This window comes from Ceratosolen solmsi, unplaced genomic scaffold (assembly GCF_000503995.2).
Source record: "Ceratosolen solmsi marchali unplaced genomic scaffold, CerSol_1.0 scaffold47, whole genome shotgun sequence".
NCBI classification, from domain to species: Eukaryota; Metazoa; Arthropoda; class Insecta; order Hymenoptera; family Agaonidae; genus Ceratosolen; species Ceratosolen solmsi.
This window is the reverse complement of record NW_011948419.1, coordinates 5,022,796-5,050,331: the sequence shown is the minus strand read 5'-3', so window position 1 is coordinate 5,050,331 and position 27,536 is coordinate 5,022,796. Positions and strand designations below refer to the sequence as shown.

Sequence of the window (27,536 nt, the reverse complement as noted above, 5' to 3'; positions counted from 1 at the left end):
CGTTTTAACATGTACATCAATACGCATTTATACAGTTGCCCATAGTACCGTACATCTGCACACGCATATTCGAATCATCTGTAGTGGATCTTTTACACGTTTCCCTCACACACTTTGACCAAACACGAACGCGTGAGAAATTATCGATTAAAGTCTCTGTCTTTCTCTCTCTTTAAATTTCTCCCCTGTTCGTCCTTGTGTGTGGTGCACATAAAATGGTCCTCGCGTTGTTATACAGCTGGATAAACGGAGGCTTTTCTGATATTTCATACACTGTACCTCTATACATCCATTCGCTCGTTCTTCAATACTACTATGAATATCGGGCGCGACGACCGAACGGGGTGAGTCAGAACAGCAACCGCGAGGCATACGCGTACATACATGTAGATGTGTACATTAACGCTACACACGCAACAATTGACATACTAGATAGAAACACAGAAATACAGAGCATATCGAATAGGATAACCTGCACAATAACAAGAGTAACGAGCCCCGTTCAATTCACTCACCTTCCGAGAGTTCAAGATCTAGCTCGGCGAGTTTCTCCCGGACATCCTCGGGGAGCTTGCCGAGGTCGACATTAAACTCGGTCATGGCTCCTGGTCGTCGTGTCCGTCGCCAGCGTCTCCAACTCCTTCACCGCCGTTTTCCTTGCGAACCTCGGCTGCGGCCGCCGCCACCGCTATTGCTGCTACTGCTCTCCTCGACGACGCACACGCACAGGCATAGACACACAAGCACGTTGTCAAAAGTCTGTAAGCGGGGGTTGATAGTTGAAAATATCGATATAGGGTTCTGTGCGCGCGCTAAGCCATCATCTGCAAAACTTCTCTTCAACCGGACATAACCGCGCAAACACACTGTCGCTGCCAGCGTTCGTTATGTTCACAGCTTCTTGTCTCCCCGACGATAATAATAATAATCCACGAATAAAAACAGTCCTCTCTCCGTCTTCCTTGCGCACGACTACCCGCCACCGTCACTATTCGGCCATCTTGACACCCGCTCTGCTAGGCCTGCACAAGCATAACTATCTTCTGGCGTCCGTTGACTGCTCGATGAGGGTGCCGACTTCGTCGAGCTGTCGTTGCCTCGTACTCTGTACCTATTTATGCTTACTTTCTTTCCTTCTTTCTTTTCCTAACTCGCTCGCTCCCTCAAAGTCATCGATACACAAGAGTGAGTGAGATGGGTACACTCCGCAATAGTAATCGCTGTCGCGCCGCCGCCGCCGCTACCACTGCTGCTGCGCCACGGTTATCTGACTGACTTACAAAATTATAACCACGAGAGATGCAGGGTGCAGCCGTTGTTTGTAATTGATATGGAGATATTGGAATTGAATGTCGCCACTGCTACGAGTTCAAGTCACAGCCACTCTCCTCTGGCGTTGTATTTAAAATTTAAAATCATACTTTAAGGCAAACAAGCGCTAAATTATTAAATAGATAATGAGTATTTGACGTCTTAAACGCCTTGCATGAACATAACCTTATTCCTTATTTCCTGCTCAAAATTTCGATATTACTCTCAAATGAGATATCTGATAATGAGATATGACAACGAGAGATAGGCAAGAGAGTCTGACAAACTCGTTTTGATTTACTTTTATAGATTCGCGAAGGGCTCGGGTTTGATTGTCGTGGGGGTACGTAGCCGGTTCAGAAGATGCATTAGTATACATGAAAAAGAGTGATCGTGAAGGAAAAATTTTAATTTGTACACCCCAATTCGCATTTTTCCTGCTTGTCTGATTGTAGCCAAGTATGTACAAATGCCTGTATACATAATTGTTTTTTGATGACAGGATATGCAATTGCCTTTGCCTTGACAGTAAATATATGCTTCTAATAATTTTTCTTTTACAAGTTCCTTGCACTATACTTTGAATTTTGACCTCTTATTGTAACAACTTTCTTTAAGATATTATTTAATATATTAAAATATAATAATATTTTTAATAACAAAATTAAAAAATAATACGTTTAGCAAAAAATGTCATAACAATTTTTGGTTTGAAATTTTGTTACTTCAACGTAATAATTTAGAAATTGCTATATTAATAATATAAATTATTTTGTTTATTTATTTTTAATAGCATTTTAATAATAAATACACATTGCAATTAATATTGCAAGTACTAACTACTAATTTATTTGTTGATAGAATAAATAAAATAAATAATAAACTTTCATTTCTTTGTTGAATTAAAAAAAACAAACTTTTGGCCTTTATTATTTGACACAAGTTTATAACAAACTTAATACATACTCAACTGCACTAATTATAAATAATAAAGCTTTACATTAAATTCATGCATTTCTGAGCAAAAGATAAGAATTTTATATAATTTAAATATAGCACAAAAATAAAAAATGTATGAAATGTATTAAATATTTAATAATTGTACTATATAATTATCCAAATCGATTAAATTATTCTTACGTTTTCTAGTAATAATAAGTAAAAAATTTTCTAGTATTTTCTAGCAAAAAATAAATAAAAGTATGAATTATTTATATAGCAATATACATTATTAAAAAAATAAAATATTAAAATAAATAATATAATGTAAGTAATTATATAAACATTTTTTGAATTGAATACAAATATACAAAAAGTCAATTAACTTCAATTTATACAAAAAATCTACATTATTTTATTTGTTATCATGTTTAATGTTATCATGGGTGGATGCTAAGTATGAATATGTATGTAAATTATTACTCAAATTGAAAAATTTCAGGAGTAAATATTAGCAGTAGCAACCGTGAAATCAAGTGTTTATTATATAGTATCTGAAGGGAACAGTCAGTAGTCAGTTTCCAAAAAACAAAATGGCTATTTAATAAAGTGTTCTGAATTCGAAAATGAACAAAATTGTTTCTTCTCATTAATTAAATAGCTGTAGTCTACTTTTCAGAAGTATCAAAGTCAGTTGATAGAATAACCAAAAAAGTAATTAAAAGACTGAAGAAATTGACTTACCAAAGAAAAATCTATACAAGTGTTTAAAATTTGAGGTTAAAATAAACTCCCATATGTTTCTAATAATGCTATTGCATTTTTGCTCAAATTGCAATTAATATAAGAAATTTTATTTATATCATAAACTTTATACTTTTTATTTATTTAGAAGAGTTTTGTTAATTTGTATCGTTTTGTTTAATAATAACAATACATATTTTTTCTAAAAATTATATATAATTTTTTCAATCAAAATATAACTTTTAGATTGTAAGATTTTAGAATTTGTTATTTACCATGGCAAAAGCATTTTGTGATAACGATAATTTTACGATTGAAAAAGAAGATCCAGAATCTGAACTAGAATTTTTTTCATCTATAGACAATGCAACAAAAACTTGGTTAAATTCTCTACATCTAATTTGGAGTTGTTGTAAGTTGAAAACATTGAAATAAAAAAGTTGATATTTATATAATTTAAATATTGATTAACCATTTAAAATAATTTATTTTTAGGGAAGAAGAGTGTTGCTGTAACACGAACTTTACATGAATATTTTGAAACTGCTCCAAATCCTTATTTGAGTACTTTAAAAATTTTAGTAAATACAAATCATTTTTACCAAATAAAAATAAAATCTTCTCTAGCAGTTACAAGTACGCTAATTTTCTTTATTCATAAAAAAATATAAGAAGGAAATTTTATAGATTAGAAAATAATTTGAACATAACTTAATTAATAATTTTACGTCACATTCTACAATTTATTTTATTGTTAAGTATATGTTTTATTTTAAATAAACATAAAATATTTACAGTAATTGAGGAATTTGAAAAGTGGATTAACCCTGTCAAAAATAATTATAAATATTGTCTTTATCCTGAATTAAAAGTAGCTGCCTTTAAATTAGTTAGTAAACAAAAATGCTTACAATTTGTAAGAATGGTATCAGATGTTTACGAATTCTCCACAGATAATATATATTTCATTCCTTTTATAAAGGTAATTTTTTAAAAAGAAATTTAAAAATTTTTTAAGTAATATAATTGATTAAATTATTATGTAGGAATTGATTAGAAATAAAAAGTTCAAAGAAGCAGGGCAGTTCACAGAAATGTTGAAACTTCAAAAATCATTTGACGATCCAGAAATATTGTTATTGCCGTTATTTTTGCAAAATAAAATTAGTATTGTAAAAGATCTTTTAAAAGATTATCCAGATATGCAATGCACATATGTAACTTATTTGGATAAATTACTTTCTCCAGATAATAATTCACAAAAGACTTTGGATCAGTTTATAATGTATGTTTATTACATAAATATATTAAATTTAAGTATCAATCATCTAATATTATGAAAATATATTACAGTCATCATAAAATACCTGATGTAAAAATGATAACTCTACAACATAAGCCTATAGCTAAAACTTTAGCACGATTGGTAAAATTTTATAATCTTCCACCTGAAACATGTCCAAATTTACAAATGAAAAGAGGTCAAGGAGCACTTCGATTTTTAATATATAAACGTTATGTAGATGGAAGCCTAAGTAAGTTATTGTTTATTTAAATAATATATGTAAATTCACTAATGTCAATTTTTAAAGACTGTTCAATTGTAAATTTTTGCTAATTTAGATATAGTTAATCTAAAATTTTATTAAATTCATTTTTCATATTGTATTTATACAAATAACATTAATCTACATTTATTAACTTAATTTTTTTTTATATCATAATGTAAGTTTTAAATACAATTGAAAATTAATATCAATTCTAAGTTACATATAGATAGATCTACAAAAAATACTGTACCACTAATACTTATTTTTTTCTTTTTTCTTATTACATTATAGGTGTCGATAGTTGGAGAGAAATGGTAAAAGAAGCAATTGGCAATGATCCACTATTGCAAGTCGAGATTGTGGTATTTCTTGTAAATGCAAATGATTGTATGGAAGCATTATATTTTGCTCATATCTACAATGTACCTAGAAATAAGTGGCCTTCGTCTTTAAAACGTTATTCCAATAGCTTGTCACATCCAGATTGTAATATTTTATATATTTTTTAGACATATTTTAAGCGTTTTTAAATTCAAAATCTTAATACTCTGTTTAATTAAATAAAGGTAATCCACATGATACTACCAATAATGAAATCAGTAATGAACCTAAAAAATCTAGTTTTTATACATTAAATTTACCAAGAACATGTATTCACATTATAAGTGACACAGAGTCCTTTGTAGACTTTTTAAATAATGCTTTAAAAAATACTAATATTGTTGGTATTGATTCTGAATGGAAACCAAGTTTTGGTGATAAATTTAGAATATTTATCAATCTACATCATATTTTTAAGTTTCAATAATTTTGAAATTAATTTGTAGGTGCTAAGAAATCAGAACTAGCTCTGATACAAATTGCAACTAATACAGATGTATATATTTTTGATGTTACAACATTAGGAAATTTTCTGTATCTTTGGACAGAACTACGCACAATACTATTTAATAATGATAAAATATTAAAATTGGGTATGTCTGAATATTTATTTATATTACGTTAAACATTTTCATTTTAGTTATTTCATTTAAATTTATTTAATATAAACTTATAATAATTTTACAATTTAGGTTTTGCCATGGCTCAAGATATTAATGTAATACGAAATAGCATACCTGCTCTCTCAAATATTAAAGCTTGTGGAGAAGGTTATTTGGATTTAAGTCTTTTATGGAAGGAATTATTAAATGACTATAATTTTCAATTTCCTTATGAAGGTGATAATTCTTTTACAAATGCGAGCTTAAGTAAATTAGTGGAACTTTGTTTAGGTCTAAGATTAGATAAATCTGATCAATTTTCGAATTGGGAACGCAGACCTCTGCGAGAAAGTCAAATAATATATGCAGCTTTAGATGCTTATTGTTTACTGGATATTTATAATGTCTTATGTTTACATTGCAAAAACTTGTACGTACATTTCAAAGCTAGATGTATGTATGTGCAAAATCCATCTTGCCAAAATTCATTTGCACTTCTGGGACAGCCTACAGTTGACTATAATCCAAAAAAACCACATTTTAAGGTATTACTTTTATTATCTGTTTATTATTTTACTATATGTTTTTAGTAATTATAGCAAAAACATGCCAAATATTTAATTTCATATAATTTTTTTAATTCATTTTACTATTTTAGAAAAAGCTAATATTCAAAATCTTACTACATTTTGCTATATTATCTAAATGCACTATTATAAATTTATAAATTTGAATTATATTATTAATACTATTTCTTAATATTTAAATTACTTTAATTTATCAGTTAAAAAGTAAAAAGATATTAGTTTATACTGTAAAAAGATATTGTGTTAAGAAAAACATATTTTTTTTGATAAGCTTATATTATATTTAATGATTTTTTGTTAACAGATTAATGTCAACAATACCAGGGATTCATAAACTGTTTGTATATGTTTTTTTTTATAAAACTTACAGTCTGTTATTATAAATACCTTTTAAAATGATGAATTATTAAGATATAAATAGACATCTGTTACAAATTATTTACAAAATAGAATATAAATGTTTACATTTTTTATTTTTTGAAATGTAACAAATGCTTATTGATATAGTGAATTGATATTTTCACTTTCAGTAATAATTTATTGATGCTTTTATTGCTTTGTACTTAAACATAAAAAGTAAAACATATATCTTGATATAGACTAAAATTTTTTAAGATCATGCGTAAATAAAAAATTATAGTAATTAGTTATTCAATTAGAATAATAAATTTAAATGTTGTCCTGTTATATTATACGATTTGCTTATAGAATATATATATATATATATATAATACAAATTTCTCTCATGAGTAAACAGAAAAATATCTTTCTTAAAATAGTAACCTTCTTCATCTGCGTTAATATGTACTATAAATTAATTCTATAATAAATGCTTAAATTCCATTATTTGTTTCTTTACATACAAAATAAAATATCTATATTTAGGTATGACTTTCAAAATCTTGAATATAAATTTTTTAACAGTAATTTAATATTTTAATTTTAATTTATTTTATATTAATCTTTAACATATATTAAAAAACTGAATAATATAAAATAGTATAGCATATAATATTTTATTTTAATCCTCTCTTTATAAATTGTAAAAACACTTCACAGAATACAATATTTATAATTTACTAAGTTCTAAAGAAACTCAATTATATTGAATAATGTTAAAGATCGTAAAATAACATTTATAATAAAACGAGATAAAACTTATATTCAACTTATAACCACGCTTTTGATTACAACAGTATTTATCAATTTGTTAGCAATATATATTAGATTAGTATGTAGTATAATAAATTAAAATTTGATAAATCTAAGCATTTAGGAAATAAGAATTCATGTAGTATTAATTATTTTTTAGTATTATTATTGTTTAATAGTTTTCAATTTGACAAATATCCAATTATTCAAGTACACATTTTAATTTAAAAAGTACTTTGTGTGAACAACATTTGAATATGTAAATACAGAAAAATCTGTTCAATTATGTAACAAATGGTGTAATTATTATGTAGTCGTCATTTGTTAAATTAAATATTAATATTTTTAATTTTAATAAGTTACCTCATTATTATTTTGCACTTTAATATATAACTGTTATAAATTTTTATTACCTTGTATTAATTTAATTTTACTTTGAATTTATTTGAAATTTAATTTTTTCATACATCATTATTACTGTTGATTTAAATAATTGTATTTTTCATATATTGCATAAATTATAATTGTAATTTTTCCATCTATTTATTATTCATCAAAAATCATTACTTACTTATGTTTATCTTTTATCCAATTTTTCTTTTGGATATATATATTTTTATCCTAAACATCATTATATTCATTATCTTCATACATTATGGCAATAAGACTACATTATTCTATCGATTTTTAAACTGTATAAATAAATTATTAAAGTAATTAAGTTTTATTAGTTTATAAAATTGAATTAGATATCTAAAGGAAGAGAAAATATTTAAATACATGTAAATATAATAAATTGTGTAAAATATTTATAAACCGAATTCATATTATTATTAATAATAATAAAATTATTATTTTGAGAAGTAATTAAAATCTGACTGTTTAATTATTCAATAAAGTAATTTTCGAGTCAAAATACCGTATGTATCTCTCTAATAAGTTTATAAGATAATTGATTTTGTCTATTGATATAAATAGTATAATGTACAAATGACTTCAAATAATTGAAACAGGTTTTTATATTAAAAGCACAGGACTTTCAAATTAAAAAGAAATGCAACAAAAACGTCATATTTAAATTAGTTATTGATAAAGAAAATTTTAAACAACAAATAAATAATTTTTATGAAAACAGAAATACGTAAAATTATTAAACCTAATTTTCATTAGTATAAAGAAAACATTAAATTGTAGAAAATAGTATGTAAAAATAATTAACGAAATTTAAATAATAAATAATGTTAATTAAAAATTAAAGAAGAAAAGTATATTTAGTAAATCTTGAAAAGTACTTATTTATAATTTATTATGATTTAATAAACCATTAAAATTTGAAAACTATTGTTATTACTAAACACAAACCCATTTCTGTACTTATTTTTCACCAACCAGAATATATTTAACTATAACTACAATAATTAAAAGTTATTTATTGTAATAAGTTTTAGTTGTAGCTTGGTACAGAATTCAATGTTCATAGAATTTTTAAAATAAAACATAAATAAAACACAAAGTAAATTTAAAATTTAATTTTAATAAAAAAAAATTTTTAATTATACTATTATTTTGTTGCAAATTTAAAAATAAGATAGTTATTTATGTTTTAAAAACTTTTAAGTTGAAAGCTTGTGAAATAGTATATATTAAAAAAACACTTAACATTCAGTATATTTTATTACAACATATTTGATTACGAAAGAACAAGTTAAAGAATAAATAATTCATTTTATGATTAAATAAATAAATGTGGAACAAAATGTTAATATAACAAACTAAAACAAATTTCGTGTTATATTCTTAAGATTCTTATTTTAGATTATAATATATTGATATAATGTGAAATACAACTTGTTTGACCAAAAAGTCTTAAACTTTTAAATATAAAGTATAAAGAAAATGATGACAAATGAACTGAAAATAGAAAATTATATTTCTATAAATTTTGTGTATACAATTAATTTTAATTTTTACGCGATTAAAATATATTACATAATCCAACTTTTCTGTTTTTTAATTTACAACAAAATGATAATAATATCAATGAAAAATTATATTTAAGTATATATATATCATTTAATCAATTTCTTTGGAACTACTACTGGCAGTGGTTGTGTAGAGCTCATTTTCGACTTAATGTTCCTTGGCCCAATGATTTTTTCCACTTGTTCATAAGTAAGAGTTTCTTTCTCCAAGAGTGTTTCAGCAAGCTATAAATAAATATTGTTTTTCATTTTACAAATTTATTAATAAAATTAGAGAAAACAGGAATAATACTATTGTATTTTAGTAAAAATTATTAAATTAAGAAAAATATTAAATATTAGTTAGCAAAGTATATTAACTTAAAATTAATAAATAATTTTAGAACTAAAACTAAATTTCTTTTTTATAAACTATCTTATTTTCATATTTTAATATATTTCATAATAGTATATTAAAATTGAATAGTATATTTAGCAATAAGTATAAATGTTCTTGAAAATGTTTTATAATTCTTAAATCGAAATGATTTAATTGATAGAATCCTTATATTAGTAATTTTGTATAAATTAAAAAATAACAGAAATTTCGATTTCTCTTCTTATAGAAAAGTAATTTATTATCCAGTGATAAATTAATATATATTATTAACAAAAATATTTGTTTAATTAACAGAACCTTTTAAAAACAGATTAATATATAATAATAATTCTATTATATAAAAAATAATTATTTTAAAAATTATAATTTAAAAGTAGATAGTATAACATACCAACTTCAATTTATCTTTATTTTCAAGTAACAGCTTTTCGCATCTTTTATACACCTTAGCAATCATGTTTCTTACTTCTGCATCCATTAAATTACCCAACATTTTGCTATATATTTTACGATTAGTCTAAAAAAAACAATCATTTAATGTTTTTCTATAAAAAAAAAGAAAGAAAACTTACTTCTTTTAAATAAACTAATTTTTATCAATAATCTATGATAAATAATAAATAAAGATATATGAAGAATTTTATTTAAAAGTTGTTTGAAGTTAATTTTAAATAGTTATGAAATAAATGTAATAAATTATGATATTAAAAGAAATATTTAATCTAATAAACACTATTGATGGACATTATTTTTTCTATAATAAAATATAATTTATTATCAAATAAAAAGTGAAAATTCTATTTGTTTTGTTCAATCACATATAAAGAATTTAATGTAAAAGTTACGTCATTTTTTTTTCTTAAAGTACATAAGATTATAAATACAATGGTTAGGTATTTGACGTACCTTCATGTTTCAATTTACTTGAATTATAAAATGTATTAAAATAAACGTATGTGTGTCAAAATAAATAATATAATCACAATAATACTTATATCGGGTGTTAGAAAATCATTGTATTTTTTAAAAATAATAAGAAGCATCACTTACATCACTTAGTTGTTCTTCAGTAAATGCTATCAGTCCAACAGATTTATTCATTCCAAATTTACTGACTATATTATATGCAATTTTCTTTACCCTTTCCAAGTCATTTTGTCCATTTGTAGTAGTGACATTAAAAGTTAGAGTCTCTGCAACTCTGCCAGCCAAACATGTACACATTAAATCCTCTAAATATTCTTTTGAATACAGAGTTTGTTCTGCAGTTCTTATGCCAAAGCCAAATGTATTATTTGTTCGCTCAATAATCGAAACCTTGTAAATATTTTCCATATTCCCGAGCATCCATCCAGCAATTGCGTGTCCAGCTTCGTGATAAGCAATAATACGTCTCTCCGTTTTTAATATGGTCTTATTAATCTTTTCGCATCCATTTAATATTCGTTCTACAGCCCACCATAGATCTTCGCTCTCTACTTTTTGCTTCGAAGTTCGAGCTGCGTGCAATGCCGCTTCATTGCATACATTTGCAATATCGGCTCCTAATAAAGTAAGTGTTACCATAATCAATACTAAATTTAATGATATTATATTATTTAACAATTTTAATGTATTAATACTACATTAATTCAGAAAAGATTATAAAATAGATTCTTGTAATTAACATGAACATTCCCCAAATTATTCAATTAAAAGTTTTATATTGTTTTTTTTTATCTTTCGTAAAGTTTATAAATGGACAGTTAATTATTTAATAAATAAAAAGATAATCAATTTAACTTGTCTTAATACAGAAAAACTAATATACATTTTTAAAGAACTTTACCTTCACTTTTGTCATTAACAAACAAAATTTATATGACAAAATTATGTCATTAATTAATATTGTATCAAGATAAAGAAGTATTGATTAACGTAAAAACAATTTAAACTTATACACTAGTAATTAATATGAACATACCACTACATTTTGGTGTCATAGTAGCTAATCTATGTGAATAAACTGAGATATCCTGATCTAGATTAATTTGTTTAAGATGTAGTTCAAAAATTTCTTGTCTTTCCACCAGATTTGGAAGATCAATAAGAACATGTCGATCAAATCTACCCGCTCGTAAAAGAGCTCTATCTAAAACTTCACTTCTATTTGTTGAAGCTAAAACAATGACATCCTGTCTGCTTGCCATACCATCCATTTCAGTTAAAAGTTGATTTAATGTTTGTTCATGTTCTGGAGTTAATTTACTGCCAAATGTTTCTGAACGTTTTTTACCAATAGCATCTATTTCATCTATATATATTATACTAGGTGCGCTGTGAAATTTTTTATTATCTTAATAATGGATAATTTTTAACTATATTTATTGTAGTCTTACCGCTTTTTCGCTTCGTTAAATAAATTACGTATTCGAGCTGCACCTAGTCCTCTAACTATTTCATTAAACTCAGAACCATTCATTGATAAAAATGGAACATTCGCTTCAGTGGCAACAGCTTTAGCAAGTAGAGTTTTTCCACATCCTGGTGGACCAAGTAATAGAATTCCTAATATAAAGTTAAACTTCATACATTCAAATTTTCTCAAATAATAAAATTAAAAAATTATGAATTGCTTAATAAAAATTTTACCTTTCGGAATTTTAGCTCCAAGAATTTTATAATTATCAGATGCTTTAAGATAATCTACAAATTCCATAACTTCAATTTTAGCTTCTCGTAATCCAGCTACATCTGAAAAGTGAACACCTTTGCCTTTTCCAGTCAGAGGATCGACTAAAGTAAATTTTGCTTGTGTCATGTGACTATAGAATTTAGGAGTAAATTCACGTATTTGTGGTAAACGGTTAGAAAAGCGCCAAAATAAAGCAGCTAATATAATTAGTATAATAATTAAAATATTAGAAAAATATGACCTTTCATATTTAATTGGCACTCCTAACTCTGTAAATAATATACATTAAAATAAATAATTTGAATATGAAGATTAAAAAAATTATATTTATTAATATGATAAATAGTTCATTTTTATTTGAAAAAATAAGTTTTTTTAAAATCTTCTGTTTTTAATATAAACTAAATATTTGAAATAACATTTAAATTTTCTAACCAGATTTTATTCCTAAATTTCTTTCTGCTTCTCGAATTTTTTCTTCTATTTTTATTACATTTGGAACAAACATGCGATATACTGAATATATACTTTTTTCGCCTTCAATCACAGCATTATCATAAACTTTAAATATCACTATGTCAACTTCTGGTGCAACAATGACTTCCTCAACTTTTCCTTTTGCCAAAAATTGGTAAACAAATTCATTCCATGAAACTATTTCAGACCTCTGAAACAGGTTATAAATATTTAATATTATAAATATTATTGTTATATAGATAGATGCCTAATAACCTGCATGTATAATTTGATAATTTAATATATTTTATATAAATATTAGTATTTAATAACAATTATTAATATAAATACTTAAGAATAGAAAATTAAAATGAATATTATTAGATATTATAGCAAGTAATTACTTACTGCATCATCTTGAAATATGTTTTTTATATTAAAAATACTAAACATTAAAATAACAAAACCTTGAAACAGTCCCAAAGCTAAAAAAAATTTTGCTTTAACTAATTTTTTATCTTTTTCGTCGTCATTATTGTTTTTCTTCTGATTTAAATCATCTTCAGAATTAGTGGATGAATTAGCTTTATTTTTATTTAATTTTATATTTCCATTACTAAAGTATCTACTATCATCAGATTTTTGTATACGAGATACTTTAATGAAACAACTGCGAATTAATATGGAATGAACTGCTCGGTATTCCCTTTGAAATTGTTTTAGTGTCTAAAATATAATTAACAATAAGTAATTAGATTATAGACATTTATAGTTGATATTTTGTAATCAATAATTAACTAACATACATTTTTTGATACAGATTCAAAAAAATTACACATCTGCTTGTGATTTAAACATCGTTGAAAATAATTGTTATTACTTGTAAAGTGTTTGTTTAAATATTTGAAATAATTTATTTTATAACGAAACATATTATTATACAGGTTCCAAGCATGCTGCATTAATCTTTTACATAAATAAGTAGAAATAAATTGAATATAATTATCTTGAGGCTAAAATTGAATCAAAATAAATTACTGTTATAACTTACGTAATTAAAAATTTCGAAAAGTATTATTTTTAAAGTGCAAACATTAATTATATTTTTAAAGCAAAAATCTATACATCACTTCACAATTACATGTAAAACTAATTGACAAAGTTTCGATTTATTAGTTAAAATCCTAACATAAGTTGAATGATAAATACTAAATCATAAAGCGCCATCTGAGAGGCATAACATAAATTACAGTAAAAAGATGCAACATTTCTACATAATTCTAATCTTTTGATTTAATTAAAATTATTTAATGTAAAATATATCAGTATTTGATCTAAAACACAAAGAAAAATAGAAATAATTATGCTTTATTTAAAGTATAATAGAACTATAAATAAAAACCGTAATCATGATCATTGTTCATTTGTATATTATACAAACGGCTGAAGAAAAGTTATTAAAAGACTATAATGATAATTATTATGCATGCAAATTTATATAACCGATAACGTCATCCAGCATAATTGATTAACTAAATATAAATTGTAGATATGTAAATTATGGATTATAGACTAAATGTTAGGTGTAAATATGACTTGTTCAGCAATTAACTAATAATATAATTAACTAATAAAATTAATAATAAAAATTACATGACTTTTTGTATGCGAAATAATAATATTAAATATGAATAATTAAATTGATTATAATATTATAGTATCATTTACTACACTTTATCAAGGCATATTTATATTTATATTATATATATAATAATTATATTGTAATGAAAAAAAAAATTAATAGTAATATTCAATAAATTTTTTATAATTCAAAAACTTAGACTAAAACTAAAACAGTTAGATTTGTCGATGTAATTTTTATAGAAATGACTTGTATATAAGATAATATAATGAATTGAAATATTTAATATTACATTTTGTAGTGAACTACTTAAATAGTTTAAATAAAAGATTGGAAAAGGTCTACTTTTAGCTCATGAACTTTTTTTAAAAGTTATTTAATAAATATCATTTATTTTAATACAAAATAATATAAAATATTTAATATTAAAATATGAATATTTTAATTATATTATATATATCACAGATATAATGTAATTAATAAGTCTATATCATAGATATATTATATATATCACAGATATTATATATTTAATAAGTCTATATTACAGATATATTTTAATTTATTAATATTTAATATTAAAATATGAATATTTTATATTATTTTGTATTAAAATAAATGATATTTATTAAATAATTTTTAAAACATGTTCATGAGCTAAAAGTAGACCTTTTCCAATCTTTTATTGAATAAATATTTAATAATGTTGAATTCATTAAAAAAATTAGAAAAAGTATCTTAAATATTATGTCATAAGTAGAATAATAAGTAACCATTGATTAAATTTTCATTAAAGAACTTAGTTTATGATGATAATGTTCATAATTTCGGTTGTAATTCATTGATATAAATCGTGATTTTAGACGAAAATCAAATTGAAAAGAATATTTATATAATCTAATTTTATTAAAAAAAAATATTTTATGGAACAAATAAAAATATTATTATTAATAAATAATATTATTTAAAATGTGCGATATGTAAAATAAAGGGTAGTAAATATTATTCAATAAAAAAAATATATAGTTTAATAAGTTGCATTCAAGTTTAAAAATATCTTTTAAAACTATAATTAATATTTGTCTTAAAATATGATTTGATTTATTTATCAACATATTTAGAAAATATATTCATAGTTATGAAATAAAATTATTTCTATTTCATTTGGTATAAAATTGATGTATTAATAATTATTTGTGGTACACGACTACCTCTAAATATATGAAGATTATTTATACACATTATATTTAATTTCTAATTTTTAATATTGTACCTACTCCTACATTATGATTATTATATAAAATATAAACATATAAATATTTAATAATCTTTCTATAAAGTATTTCAGAATAAGATTATATAAATTTGAACCAAATGTACTATTTTTTAAATTTGGTAGGTAATATTAAAAACTATATTGAAATAGCATGCACTTATACTATGAAAAATAGTTATTAAAAATATAAAATTAATTTTTCTATACTATTTTTGAACTACAAGTATATTCAATTATGTCATCGAATATTTTATCTTTAATAAATATGGTTTGGGCTATAATATTTCTTCATTTTTATTAATATTTCTTTCATTTTTATCATAAAAATCTTAACTGTAATTATTATTAAATTCATATTTGATTTATTTATCAGAATATATCTTTGCAAATTGCTTTCTTTTATTTTTATCATTACTGCTTCGGATAACTATTTTATCTCCTTATTCTGAGCAGCAGTCTCTAATTATTATTTTTAACATTCATTTACTCAATATTTTTAATTCTTTTTAAACGACTATATTTTACATACAACTGTGCATAAAAATACATACTATAAGTAGTACTAATAATAGTATAATTTGACTATGATAATTTATTAAAATTAAAGTCTTAATGAAATTGCAATTTGTATTATTTCTATTTATAGATTCTCTCTCTCTCTCTCTCTCTCTCTCTCTCTCTCTCTCTCTCTCTCTCTCTCCACTCTCGTATGCCTCCTGCCCATCTCGTTAAGTTTTTAGTATTTCAATATATTATCTTTTACAAAAATGTTATAAAGATTTAAAGTTGGAATGAATGAAAATTGAATAATTGAATTTATATATGAGTCATTTATAAACAAAAATATATAAGTGAATCAAATTAAAATATATTGACGGGTCATTTATTTAAATAATATTTGTTTCATCTTTAATAGTAATTTCTTTTAACAGAATAATGATCATAAATATTGCCTATAATTCAGTGAATTGTATAATTCACACATATGTATGTACGCATACATAACTTATAATTATTTTTTTATTATTTTACAAATTATAAATGGTATTTAGTACCATTCTTCAAGAAGTAGAAAATTTGTAATTCGGTGATTTTGTGATTCAGTCAAAATTTAAGCTTTCATATTTTTTTTAAGAAGATTTTTCATCACTTCATCTTGTCAATAAAAAATTCAATTTGTAAGTATTTACATATTTATGTAGTTATTTGATTATATAATGTAATATAAATGTACAAATGAATAAAGATTAACATTTTTATTGTTTATTTCAATTTCTTGTTTTTAATAATGTAATGTATTCTTAATTGAAATAAGACATTTGAAAACAATTATACAATTTTTCATAATCTCAATTATGAATTGAAATAGATAATTAATTGTAAACTATTTAATTAATCGTTAACTTTTTCAAATAAATTGTATTTTTATTGATTACTTTAATTATTATTGATTTTCTTTACTAAATTTTGGATCATTTTAAATTTAAAATAGTGTTGAATATTATTTGTATATCTAATAAGTTTTGTAATTTTTGTGAACACAATTTTATAAAACATCTAATGCAGATCAGACGTACGTATGCATACGTACGTAACTGTATTAATAATACAATATAAACTTAATTAATCAAATATAAACCACTTTAATTTTGAATAATAATTTTTTTGTGAATAATGTAACAGGATTTTTATATTAATATTATTATAACCTTACATTCATGATTTATTATCAATAATAATGCGATGAAACAATGTTGCATTATACATAATTCGGCGTAGGTTCTTTTAATTTTTATAATAAATTAACAATTTTTTGATAAATTTCGCTAATATTTTTTTTATATTAATTTATTTTGAAGCTTAATAATTATAGAATTTTTTTTTAATAATACCATATTAAGATATCTTCACAATTTTGTCACAGATCTTTTTAAAATTATTATCTTTATGTAGTTTTAATAAATGTAATTTCAGTAGACTTTATAACATTTTTGGAATGATATTTATAACTAAAATAATAAATAATATTATTATAAATAAATGTATAATAACATTTAAAAGAAATTAAATACAACAATTTTTGTTTTTAAAAATAAATATTATTTTTAAACTGTTGGTCATTGAAGTAGATACTTAAGTTTAAATTTTAAAGTTACAAATTATAATACCGATAAAAAAATATAATCTTTATATTTAAAAATACATTTGTTTCGTTACATATTGTTTATAAAAAATTAAATACAATTCTTAGTTAAGTTGAATGCAGACTTAAAGATAAATATCGATTTAAATATTGATATTAATTTTATATAATGCGTGAGAATATTTTTAAACCTTCGTTTACCTAATACATGTATACTACATTAATCTTGATCGACATAGCAAGAGAAAACACAAGAAACAATTGATAAATGTATTCACTAACATATATTTACTTATTTACTATCTTATTGAGTAATTAATTCAATATATTGCTTTCCATTTATCTTGTACAAATATAATGATCTGATTACGATGACAATTATATGGAATTGAATCTGATTATTATCACTTCAGAAAAATATAAAAGTTGTAACTCATAATATAGCCATGTTCACTGTTAATTATCGTATTATTAAGTTCCAAAGACATAAGTTTAAAATAAAAATGAAAGTTTTAATTTTCGTGTTTATTCTCGCAATCGTAATAATGGAGGCAATAGCCGAGGGTAAGTATAATAATTATGTATGTGCAAAATGTACATACATAGATTTACATTTTATATACTATCAGTAATTACTAATTTCAGTAATAATAAACATTAATTTTTAGATTTAAAATAATTCTGAATACTTTTAATACAATTTTCAAATAATTAGAGTGAATAAAATTTAGATAAATTTTTATGAATTCTTTACCTAATTTTACATTTTTTCTTTGTAATTGTACTTATGTATAAATGAACTTCAATTTTAAATAAATGAAATTATTATCCATTCTAATTTTATAATAAATTTATATTTTCAATTGCATGAATCTATATACATAGTTAAAAGTAATTTTAGAAATATTTGATTTTCGTAATACGAAATGAATTATATTTTGTATACATTTTATTATTATATTATATTATACATTATATTATTACATTATATTATTAATACTTTTTGTCATATAATTTAAAGAAGCATCATGGTAAATCAATTATAATTACAGTATTAAATTCTATTGTTATAAATGATATGAATTATAAAATGGCAATTAAATGTTATTTCTATTTAATATTTAGTATAAATATTTTGCTTATTCTCAAGTAATTGACCAATTTTTTAACACATTTATATTTTAAGTTAATTAAAATTATAAACACTATATATACTATCTATCTAAAGAATCCTGCAATTTTTTAAATAACATAATTGAATTTGTTAACTCAATTCTTTTAATAATTTACTCAGGTATAGAAAAAGAACATTGCAAAAAATTTGAAATCATTATATGTGTTATGAAATGCCTTTTCACTGGTAATCTGTATGAAACTTGTGAAAAAACATCTAATTCGTTAAATTGCAATTGTGCTTCTGATCTAACTGATGGAACTTCAATATAATGAAACTTCAAAATGTTCGTAACTATATTTAGAATTTTTAACGATTATATTTTATATTTTATATTTTACAAAAATATCTTCATGGAGTAATAAGAATTTTTTCATTATAATATTTCAGATACAGTATAAGCTGAACTAGAAATTATCGCTTTTTTGAGTAATTGCTTAATCAATAAATTACATCTTCTTTTTTATTAAAATTATTTAATATTATTTTATGTCGTGCTCCAAACAGATTCAGATTATTATTATTAAAACAATTTATGCATTATAACCTATTCAATATATAAAATAAATTTTAAGTTAAAAAATATTTCTTTTTATTTATATAAAAACGGTTTGCAGAAAATAAACTTTAACTTTTTATTAATGTTGTTATATTTTTTATTAATATTGTAATAATAAAAAGTAATATATTTATATATCATAATAAAAATTGATATGGATACTACATAGATAGTAAAAAAAGAAAAATTTGATTGAAATCAATACATTTTTTGTGATTAAAAATTGAATGAAAAAAATATTCTCAATGATTATATACTAATCTATAATATATTAATTGTAAAATCATATTTATTAATATATACACTATTAAAAACAAACTTTATAGTATAAAAATCTATATAATATTTATATATATATATATTTATTTAAAGAAATGAATTATTTGTTCATTTCATCATCATAATGAAATAATGTATATTAAAAATATATATAATATATGATATATATTCAATTTCTCATATATTATATATGATTATAATAAATTATAATAGTTTTAATGAAATTTGTCGACAGTGTAGTTGTATATAACTTCGAAATAAAACCGAAATAATTTAATAATACTACAAATTATCAATAATATATGCAAACAACTAAAAAGATATTATATGAATGAAAGAAAATGATAGATAAAAATATAGGTAGCTAGATAAAGAGAAAATATATCGGAATGAATATTTTTACTCGAGCCCGTTAACTATACGTTATTATTTTATCTCATGTATGCAGTCTTTTTTACTGAAACGCACTTACACACATATCCACATACGTTCTCGATGGACCTCGGGGGCTATACTACTGCCGGAATATAAGTTTTAAGGCGTGTTTTGATAACGTCAGGGCGTGTCAGCTAGGGGCGTCCTACCTAATGGATCCCTCTGTTTCTACACTCCCTGTATTTCTCTCTCTCTCTCTCTCTCTCTCTCTCTGTCTGTCTGTCTGTCTTCCCCTCTCTTTTCCTCTATCACTCTCACTCTTTCTCTGTCTGTCTCTGTCTGTCTATCTCTGTCTCTCTCTATCTGTCTCTCTATCTATCTATCTATCTAACGATCTATCTACCTGTCTATCTATATATGTATCTTTCCTAGTTTTTTGAACTTTCTTAATTCCAGTATTCTCAGTCATTTCTCTGTTTTGTTCATAGTTCAGAGTAGTAAACGATCACTGTCATAACATAAAAATATAAATGAAAAATAGAATAAATTATTTTAATTTTTATCACTATTAATATTATTATTGTTATTACTGCTACATTTGTCTCATAGTAAAACGATATCTAACTAGGAAAATAATTAGATAAACTAAAAATGTTGATATTAACATGATGTATATTAATGTGGTATGAGATTAGAATACATGTTCATTTTAATGCGAAATATAAAAATATGAAATGATTTAAAAATTTGTCTCGATAATGCAAATTTTGCATTTCTTACTAAAATTCATAACTATCTACATGTTTGAACAACACATAAAAAATGAAATAAATTATTAAAATTGTATATATTTATTATATATGCACTTTATATAAACATTTATATAAATTAATCATAGTAATTTTAATTAATAGTAAAATTCCATTGCATTTATAAATATCAAATAAATAAAATAATAAATAAAATTATTTTTTTAATATGTTAATTATATTAGTTGACCTATTGTGCCATTATATTAATTCGATTGTTTAATAAGCACTTATAAATTATGTAAATATCAAATACTTTTAAGAAAATGTATATTTTTCATTATTGATAAATATATGTCATAAACAAATAAAATCATGGTACAGTGTCTTATTTAATTTCGATATTTAATAACTCATTAATACATCTACATTCCTAATAACTATTCTTTTACAATTTTTCTATTTTTAATTTTAATATTACTATTTAGTTTGTATATTTATATTCATTTCATTGTAAAAATTTTAATTAATGACTACCAATAAAATATTTTTCTTTTATCGTTTTAAAGTTTAGTTAGCATCCTATATTCGGCTTATTATAATTGTATAATTTATATTATCCATAAAAACACATTAGTGGGTATATTTTAATAAAAATTTCTAAAAAAAAACTTATGAAATATATTAATTATAATTGTATTCTAATAATGTTAATTAGAAAAAAAGTTTTACATAGGATATCACTAAATATTTTATATAAACTATGTTAAATTCAGAATCTATCTTTTATAAGAAGATAATTTAAAAAAAAAATTTTATTTTTATATTTCTATATAGTTCTACTTATAATTACGTATTTTAGAAAATTAATATTTTAAGAGAGTATTTACATATTTATGTTATTTATAAATAATGAAAATGTATATTAGTAGATCAAAAGTTCATATTAAAGAAAATTATAGAAATAAAACTTTTTTATAAAATTTATCAATAATAAAACTAAGGCATAAAATAATTTTTTGATAATACAAATTGATAAAGTATAATTCTTATGATATCATTTTTTAGATTTTTTTAAATTATAAAATTTAAAAAAATTAAAAATTTTCAAAATATTTGATAAAAATTGTAAAGAAACACTTAAATTTTTTAATGGTGAAATTTTATTTTTTCATATTTTCATTTTTAATATATATATAAAATAGTTTAATAATATAATAAAAACGATTTTATCATAAATCTTAGGTAAGCAGTTAAATAAATAGATGTATAGTGTTACTTGTATTTATTTTTATTATTCATTTTTAAGTTTTAATAACAAAAATTTGTACGAAGTTGCTGTATTCAAGAAAATATTTTTGTTTGAACAATTATGACATCACAATCATGGTGATATGTTCTTTATTTTTTTTTATGTTTTGATTTTTTTTTATATTTTGGTAACAGTTTTAATAAATTTATACAACACTTTTAAACTTTAAGTGGTTTGTACAATAGTACGTGATAAGTAATAATAAGGGTATAATAAGTGAACAGTACTCATGCATATAAGTAAACAATATAAATCATTTATATCATAATTACTTAATTATTAAAATGATAATAGCAATTGTATTGGAAACTATGTATTTTATAAATACTTTTAGAGAAAAAAATTCATATGGAAGATTTTTTGTATTAAATAATGCATAAACTATATATAAAACAGATATTGACGTGAGGATAACGAATAATTTTAAGCCATTATTATACAAAAAATTTGTATAGTAAGTAATTGTTAATTATTATTTAAATAAAGACATAATATAATATAAGCAAAAAAAAAACAATTTATTGAATATAGTAGTAAAATGAAAAATGGTTTTTAAGATGAATAGTGATAAAGATTTAACCAGGAATGTGCAAAAACCTTAAGAACTAAAAAAAGGAAAAAAATATAAAGAAAGGGGCCATCAAAACGAAAGTGCAGATCGCACGAATAGAAGTAAAAAAGAGGTATGAGAAGGAATTAAGGTGACAAAATCATTTATTTTGTTAAATAACAATCGGTGTTATGTTAGGTTTGCCAAAATAACCAAAACAATGGCACGCGCGTGGCGCGCCGGGCCTTTCATTCAGTAACGCAACTCCTCCTTCCCTTCCGTTTACTCGCTGAGGATCCGTCAACGTCGCGACGCCTCGCGCCATCTAAAATCCTCGCGTTACCAGTCGACAAGCCGCGTCCAGCAGATCTTGCCTTATTTATCTTCCGCTCTCTTCTTACTCTCCCAGTGTATATACATGTTTAATAAATACATATATAATATACAATAAGTAGATGATGTAGTGTGTTCTTCTCAACAACGACGCATCGTGCGAGACTCCATCCACGGGTAAACAGATTAGCTCACGGGGAATTTTAAAGTACTTGCTTATTAGCTTAGTTATGCATTGAGTGATTTTTTTTTAAGAGAGAGAAATGGAGTATTTATTGAGAAAATTGTCAAAAAAAACATCAATCATTCTAGTTTTCCTTTATATAAGCGTTTCAAGTGTTGAATTCAATGAGATAAATTGACAAATGACGGACAGTGATTTAATCAATGTAAATAGGTTAATTTGCAGGGTAAGCTTAAAGTGATGAAATTGTAAATACTGGTTTCCTAATGTATATTTATTTTAGTAATCATATATAGTAAATGTTATTATTAACTTTTTGATAGTTAATATTAAATTCCAAATTATTCATTGCATTCTCGATATTTTATAGCTCCTCTAAACATATTATCGTTCAATTAATGAACTAAATATGAATAATTGATGGTTATCATAGATATCACCTATACCTTAACAATTTCGAATCACAAAAACGGTATTTCAATTTAAATTCATTACATATAAAAGTACATTTGTAATATAAGTTCATAGGTTAAATTTCTTTTAAACGATTCCTCTTCTATTAATTCTTCTCAAATCAAATTTAGAATCATTTTATGAAACGTTAATTGTTAAATATATATAAATATGCCATGGTAAATAAAATTGTAATAACAGTTAATAATTTGTAAAATTTATATAATAATATATATTTTTTTAAAAAATAACATTTTTGGTAACTATAAAACTTTTTGGTTTCAAATCATTTATATTTTCTGATTCGTTATTTTTCTTCTGATTCAACCTTTGCAACTCATCTATTTTTTATATACAAATATGAATTTCTTACAATATATTGCGATATATATAGTTTTCAATGAGGGATACAATTGAAGTGGTTAAATGCATTTAATATTTTAAAAAGTTTAAAAAATACGATCATATTAATAAAATTAAAACATTGTAATTAAGTTCATAAAAGAATTATTTATTAAATTAAATATAAATATAAAATAAAAATATTTTAATAATAAATATATATACATTTTAATAATATTAATATTTTATGAAAATGAAAATTAAAATGAAAATAAATTTATAACATAATGTATTACAAATTTAATATGCAACAAAAGAAGTTTAATCAAAATCTTTATTAGAATATGTAATTGTCAATAAGTTAAATATAAACGTATGTATAAGGTTATTAAATAATATTTAAAATAATACTTGATAAAATAATATTAGTTTTTATTATACTATAATAAATAATTTAAAATTAAGTTTTCCATCAAATGAAATTAGGTGTAACTTGACATTAAAATTGCAAATAATTATTGTTTAAAAACTGTGAATTTTTTTAATCTATAACAAGCTTACAATTTATTGTTTAATTTTTGAAAATTATACATGACATTTATAATAACTGAAATTAGTTATCATATGTAATTAGATTATATACCTTAATACTTATTTTGAAGATGCAATTTATCTCATCTGTTAGGCTTGTTAAAAACAACAAATTAGACTTAAGTAGGAATTTTTATTTAGAAAAAAATAAATAAATGGTTAAGTGTATAGAGATAGTAAGTTGCAAAAATAAACTGAAATTAAAACGTTTATAGAAAAAATATTGATGTTACTCTCCAAAAAAATAGGATTACTGTGTGACGAAACGGCTTGTAGACTTTTATTTTAAACTGAAGTATTAGATATCAATATGAGCAATTAATATAATTTCGAAAGAAAAACTAGTTTAGTATACACATAAATAATAAAAAATAATAAATATGTCTAAGCTTCAAATCTGATTCTTTAAAACCATTAAATACTACTTCCGATTTAATTGTATAAAATTGAATGAAAGCAATTTATTTAAATTTATTAATATTATAATTTATTCAGTTTATAACTTATTACTTAATGTATTGAAATTTATTAATGTTATAATTTATTTATTTATTTATTATATATCGTTAATTAATTTTTTTTTTAATTTTTAAATTAATTTATACAAAATTAACCTGAAAATTGAAATCTCTGGATTATACTCTACATACGGCATTTATCATTTCATGTAGTGATAAAATGATCTGTTTTACTTAAGTTGTTGTATTTATACTTAAACAATATAGCGAAAAAACTTTCTTTTTTTATTCTTCTTCCTTATTCTTTTTTATATTATATTCTTCGTATTTTTTCGACCAATATTACGTTCTTTTTCACCCCCCCTTCTGTTGTTTTTTCGGTGCACTCGTATGCAGCTTATTCGAGAAAGACGCGATTGTTATTACAGATGCTGCGTGCCATTTGCCGTGTATTTCAGGCACAAAGACGAAAGAAATACTGTTCGATGTAAAGGAAGAAAAATCAAGAAACGAAATGAGGGGAATAAGATTCAGTTAGTAATTGGAAAAACGATTTTTCTCCCAGAGTTCTACCGAGATATACACAGATTCTCAGGAAATTTTTTCATCATAATATAAATGAATATTTTAATTGATGCTTTATATAAATGTTTAATGGTAATTAATAGGTTAATCTATCAAATCTTTAAAATGAGCAGAATTATAGATGATTTTTGATAACGCTTTTTCATCCAGTGATATGTTGCATTATATAATTTAATGTAAACCTTTTTCTACAAATATAAAAATTATAAAATTCACTTATAAAATAAAAACAATTCTATATTTTTTAAATTTATTATTATTATAATGGAGAAATTGATTATAGAAATGTATTATTTTTTATGATTTTAGCTAATATAATTTTTGCTCATTATAGCTCATATTTTTAAATGTTATAATTTTATTTATAGTTATATATATAGACAGATATATAATTTTGTTTTCTTTATTCATAGTCTTATTTAATTAGAAATCCAAAAAATAACATTAGGTTTTTTATATAAAAATTTATTTCCAATTTTATTTTTAATTTATATTTAAATAATTGTAGTTTATATACTGTATTCAAATTTTATTAGAATTAAATTACTTTGCAAATATTAAAATATTACAAATAATCTTAAACATTTATTAATTTCGTAAAATTTATTATTTATATCATAAGATTTTATATTTCTTATAAATAATGTATTTATTTATTTTAAGATAAAAAATAATTTTGGTAAACTTAATATGTTCAAACATTTTTAAAATTTTTAATTTAAAATTTTAATAAGTCAATTATAATTTAATATTATAATTATATTAAAAGATACAATGGAATTAATATTATTGATTTATAATAATCATAATGTAAGCACTCTGTAATTTCAAATACAAATTTTATAAAAATTAATATAATCATACAAATACATAGGATAATTAAAAAAGTGCATTAGGAACGCAAATTGAAATTTTATCACCTCATTTTTTTCATGTTAAATAATTTAGAGTATTTAAACTAACAATATACATCTACATCATTATTTTGTTTAACGTGTATTTATCTTGACAAGTTCCATGTAATAATTTAAATGGGAAATAAAAGAAAATACACCTATACATAATACTTTATTCACCTAATATATATCTACATATATATACCTAGGAGAAAAAGATTATCACTGTATGAGGGTAATAAAAAAACGAAAGAGATGCATGAAAATTAACATTCCCAATAAAATAAAAAATGAACAAATATAAAAAACATACCAAGAAAAATTTAAAAGAAATTCAGAAAGACAATAATAATTTCGCTGAATATAGGACAAACTTAATAGAAGTCGAACTTAATAAAAACACAAGCAAAGTAGAAGAGGAGTAAGAGAGCGTGAGTGAATCGTGGTTATGGGGAAGAGGAAAAGTTACGGATGAAAGAGAATGGGCTGTTTTCTTTTGCGGGCGACAAAATTCATGGATCCTTGAATATGAGGGTTGTGAAGAACAGCAGCACGAAAGATAAAATGAATGGAATAGAGGTAGCTAGATAAAGGAGCAGCAAAGAGAGACAGGGTGGAAGTGTAAGAAGGACCGCCAAAGAGCAAATTCATGCTGGAATAACATTTTGGTGAATACAGCATTGTTAACCCCACTCACAGCTTTTTGCACTCAACTGGCAATATGCATCGAATTTTCACCCTGGAGCTTCAATTGTTAAAGTGTTACAATTTAACCGCGACTATCTGTAGTCACAGCAATCAGCCGTTGGACACCATACATTCGTACTAAAAAGTTTCAATACCAAAAAATTCGAACAAAATGAATATTTTCATACTTATAT

At 22.8% G+C, this 27,536-nt stretch overlaps 2 protein-coding genes across 2 annotated transcripts; one reads left to right on the top strand and one right to left on the bottom strand.

The window, feature by feature from the left end:
- The first annotated feature begins 2,828 nt into the window (after nucleotides 1–2,828).
- On the top strand, nucleotides 2,829–6,512 carry Nbr (exonuclease mut-7 homolog). Its single transcript, XM_011497531.1, has 11 exons — nucleotides 2,829–3,029; nucleotides 3,241–3,406; nucleotides 3,490–3,630; nucleotides 3,792–3,976; nucleotides 4,041–4,279; nucleotides 4,348–4,529; nucleotides 4,836–5,030; nucleotides 5,111–5,299; nucleotides 5,372–5,518; nucleotides 5,618–6,072; nucleotides 6,419–6,512. The coding sequence occupies exons 2-11, from the start codon at nucleotides 3,271–3,273 to the stop codon at nucleotides 6,446–6,448; spliced, it is 1,899 nt and encodes a 632-aa protein (XP_011495833.1). The 5' UTR covers nucleotides 2,829–3,029; nucleotides 3,241–3,270; the 3' UTR covers nucleotides 6,449–6,512.
- A 2,823-nt stretch (nucleotides 6,513–9,335) lies between these two features.
- Nucleotides 9,336–13,210, bottom strand: Spg7 (SPG7 matrix AAA peptidase subunit, paraplegin). The gene is made up of 9 exons (XM_011497807.1): nucleotides 13,204–13,210; nucleotides 13,166–13,173; nucleotides 12,737–13,025; nucleotides 12,259–12,570; nucleotides 12,006–12,174; nucleotides 11,591–11,943; nucleotides 10,678–11,171; nucleotides 10,019–10,144; nucleotides 9,336–9,473 (listed from the first exon to the last, which is right to left on the bottom strand). Exons 1-9 carry the CDS (start codon nucleotides 13,208–13,210, stop codon nucleotides 9,336–9,338), a joined length of 1,896 nt encoding a protein of 631 aa, XP_011496109.1.
- Nucleotides 13,211–27,536: the final 14,326 nt, after the last annotated feature.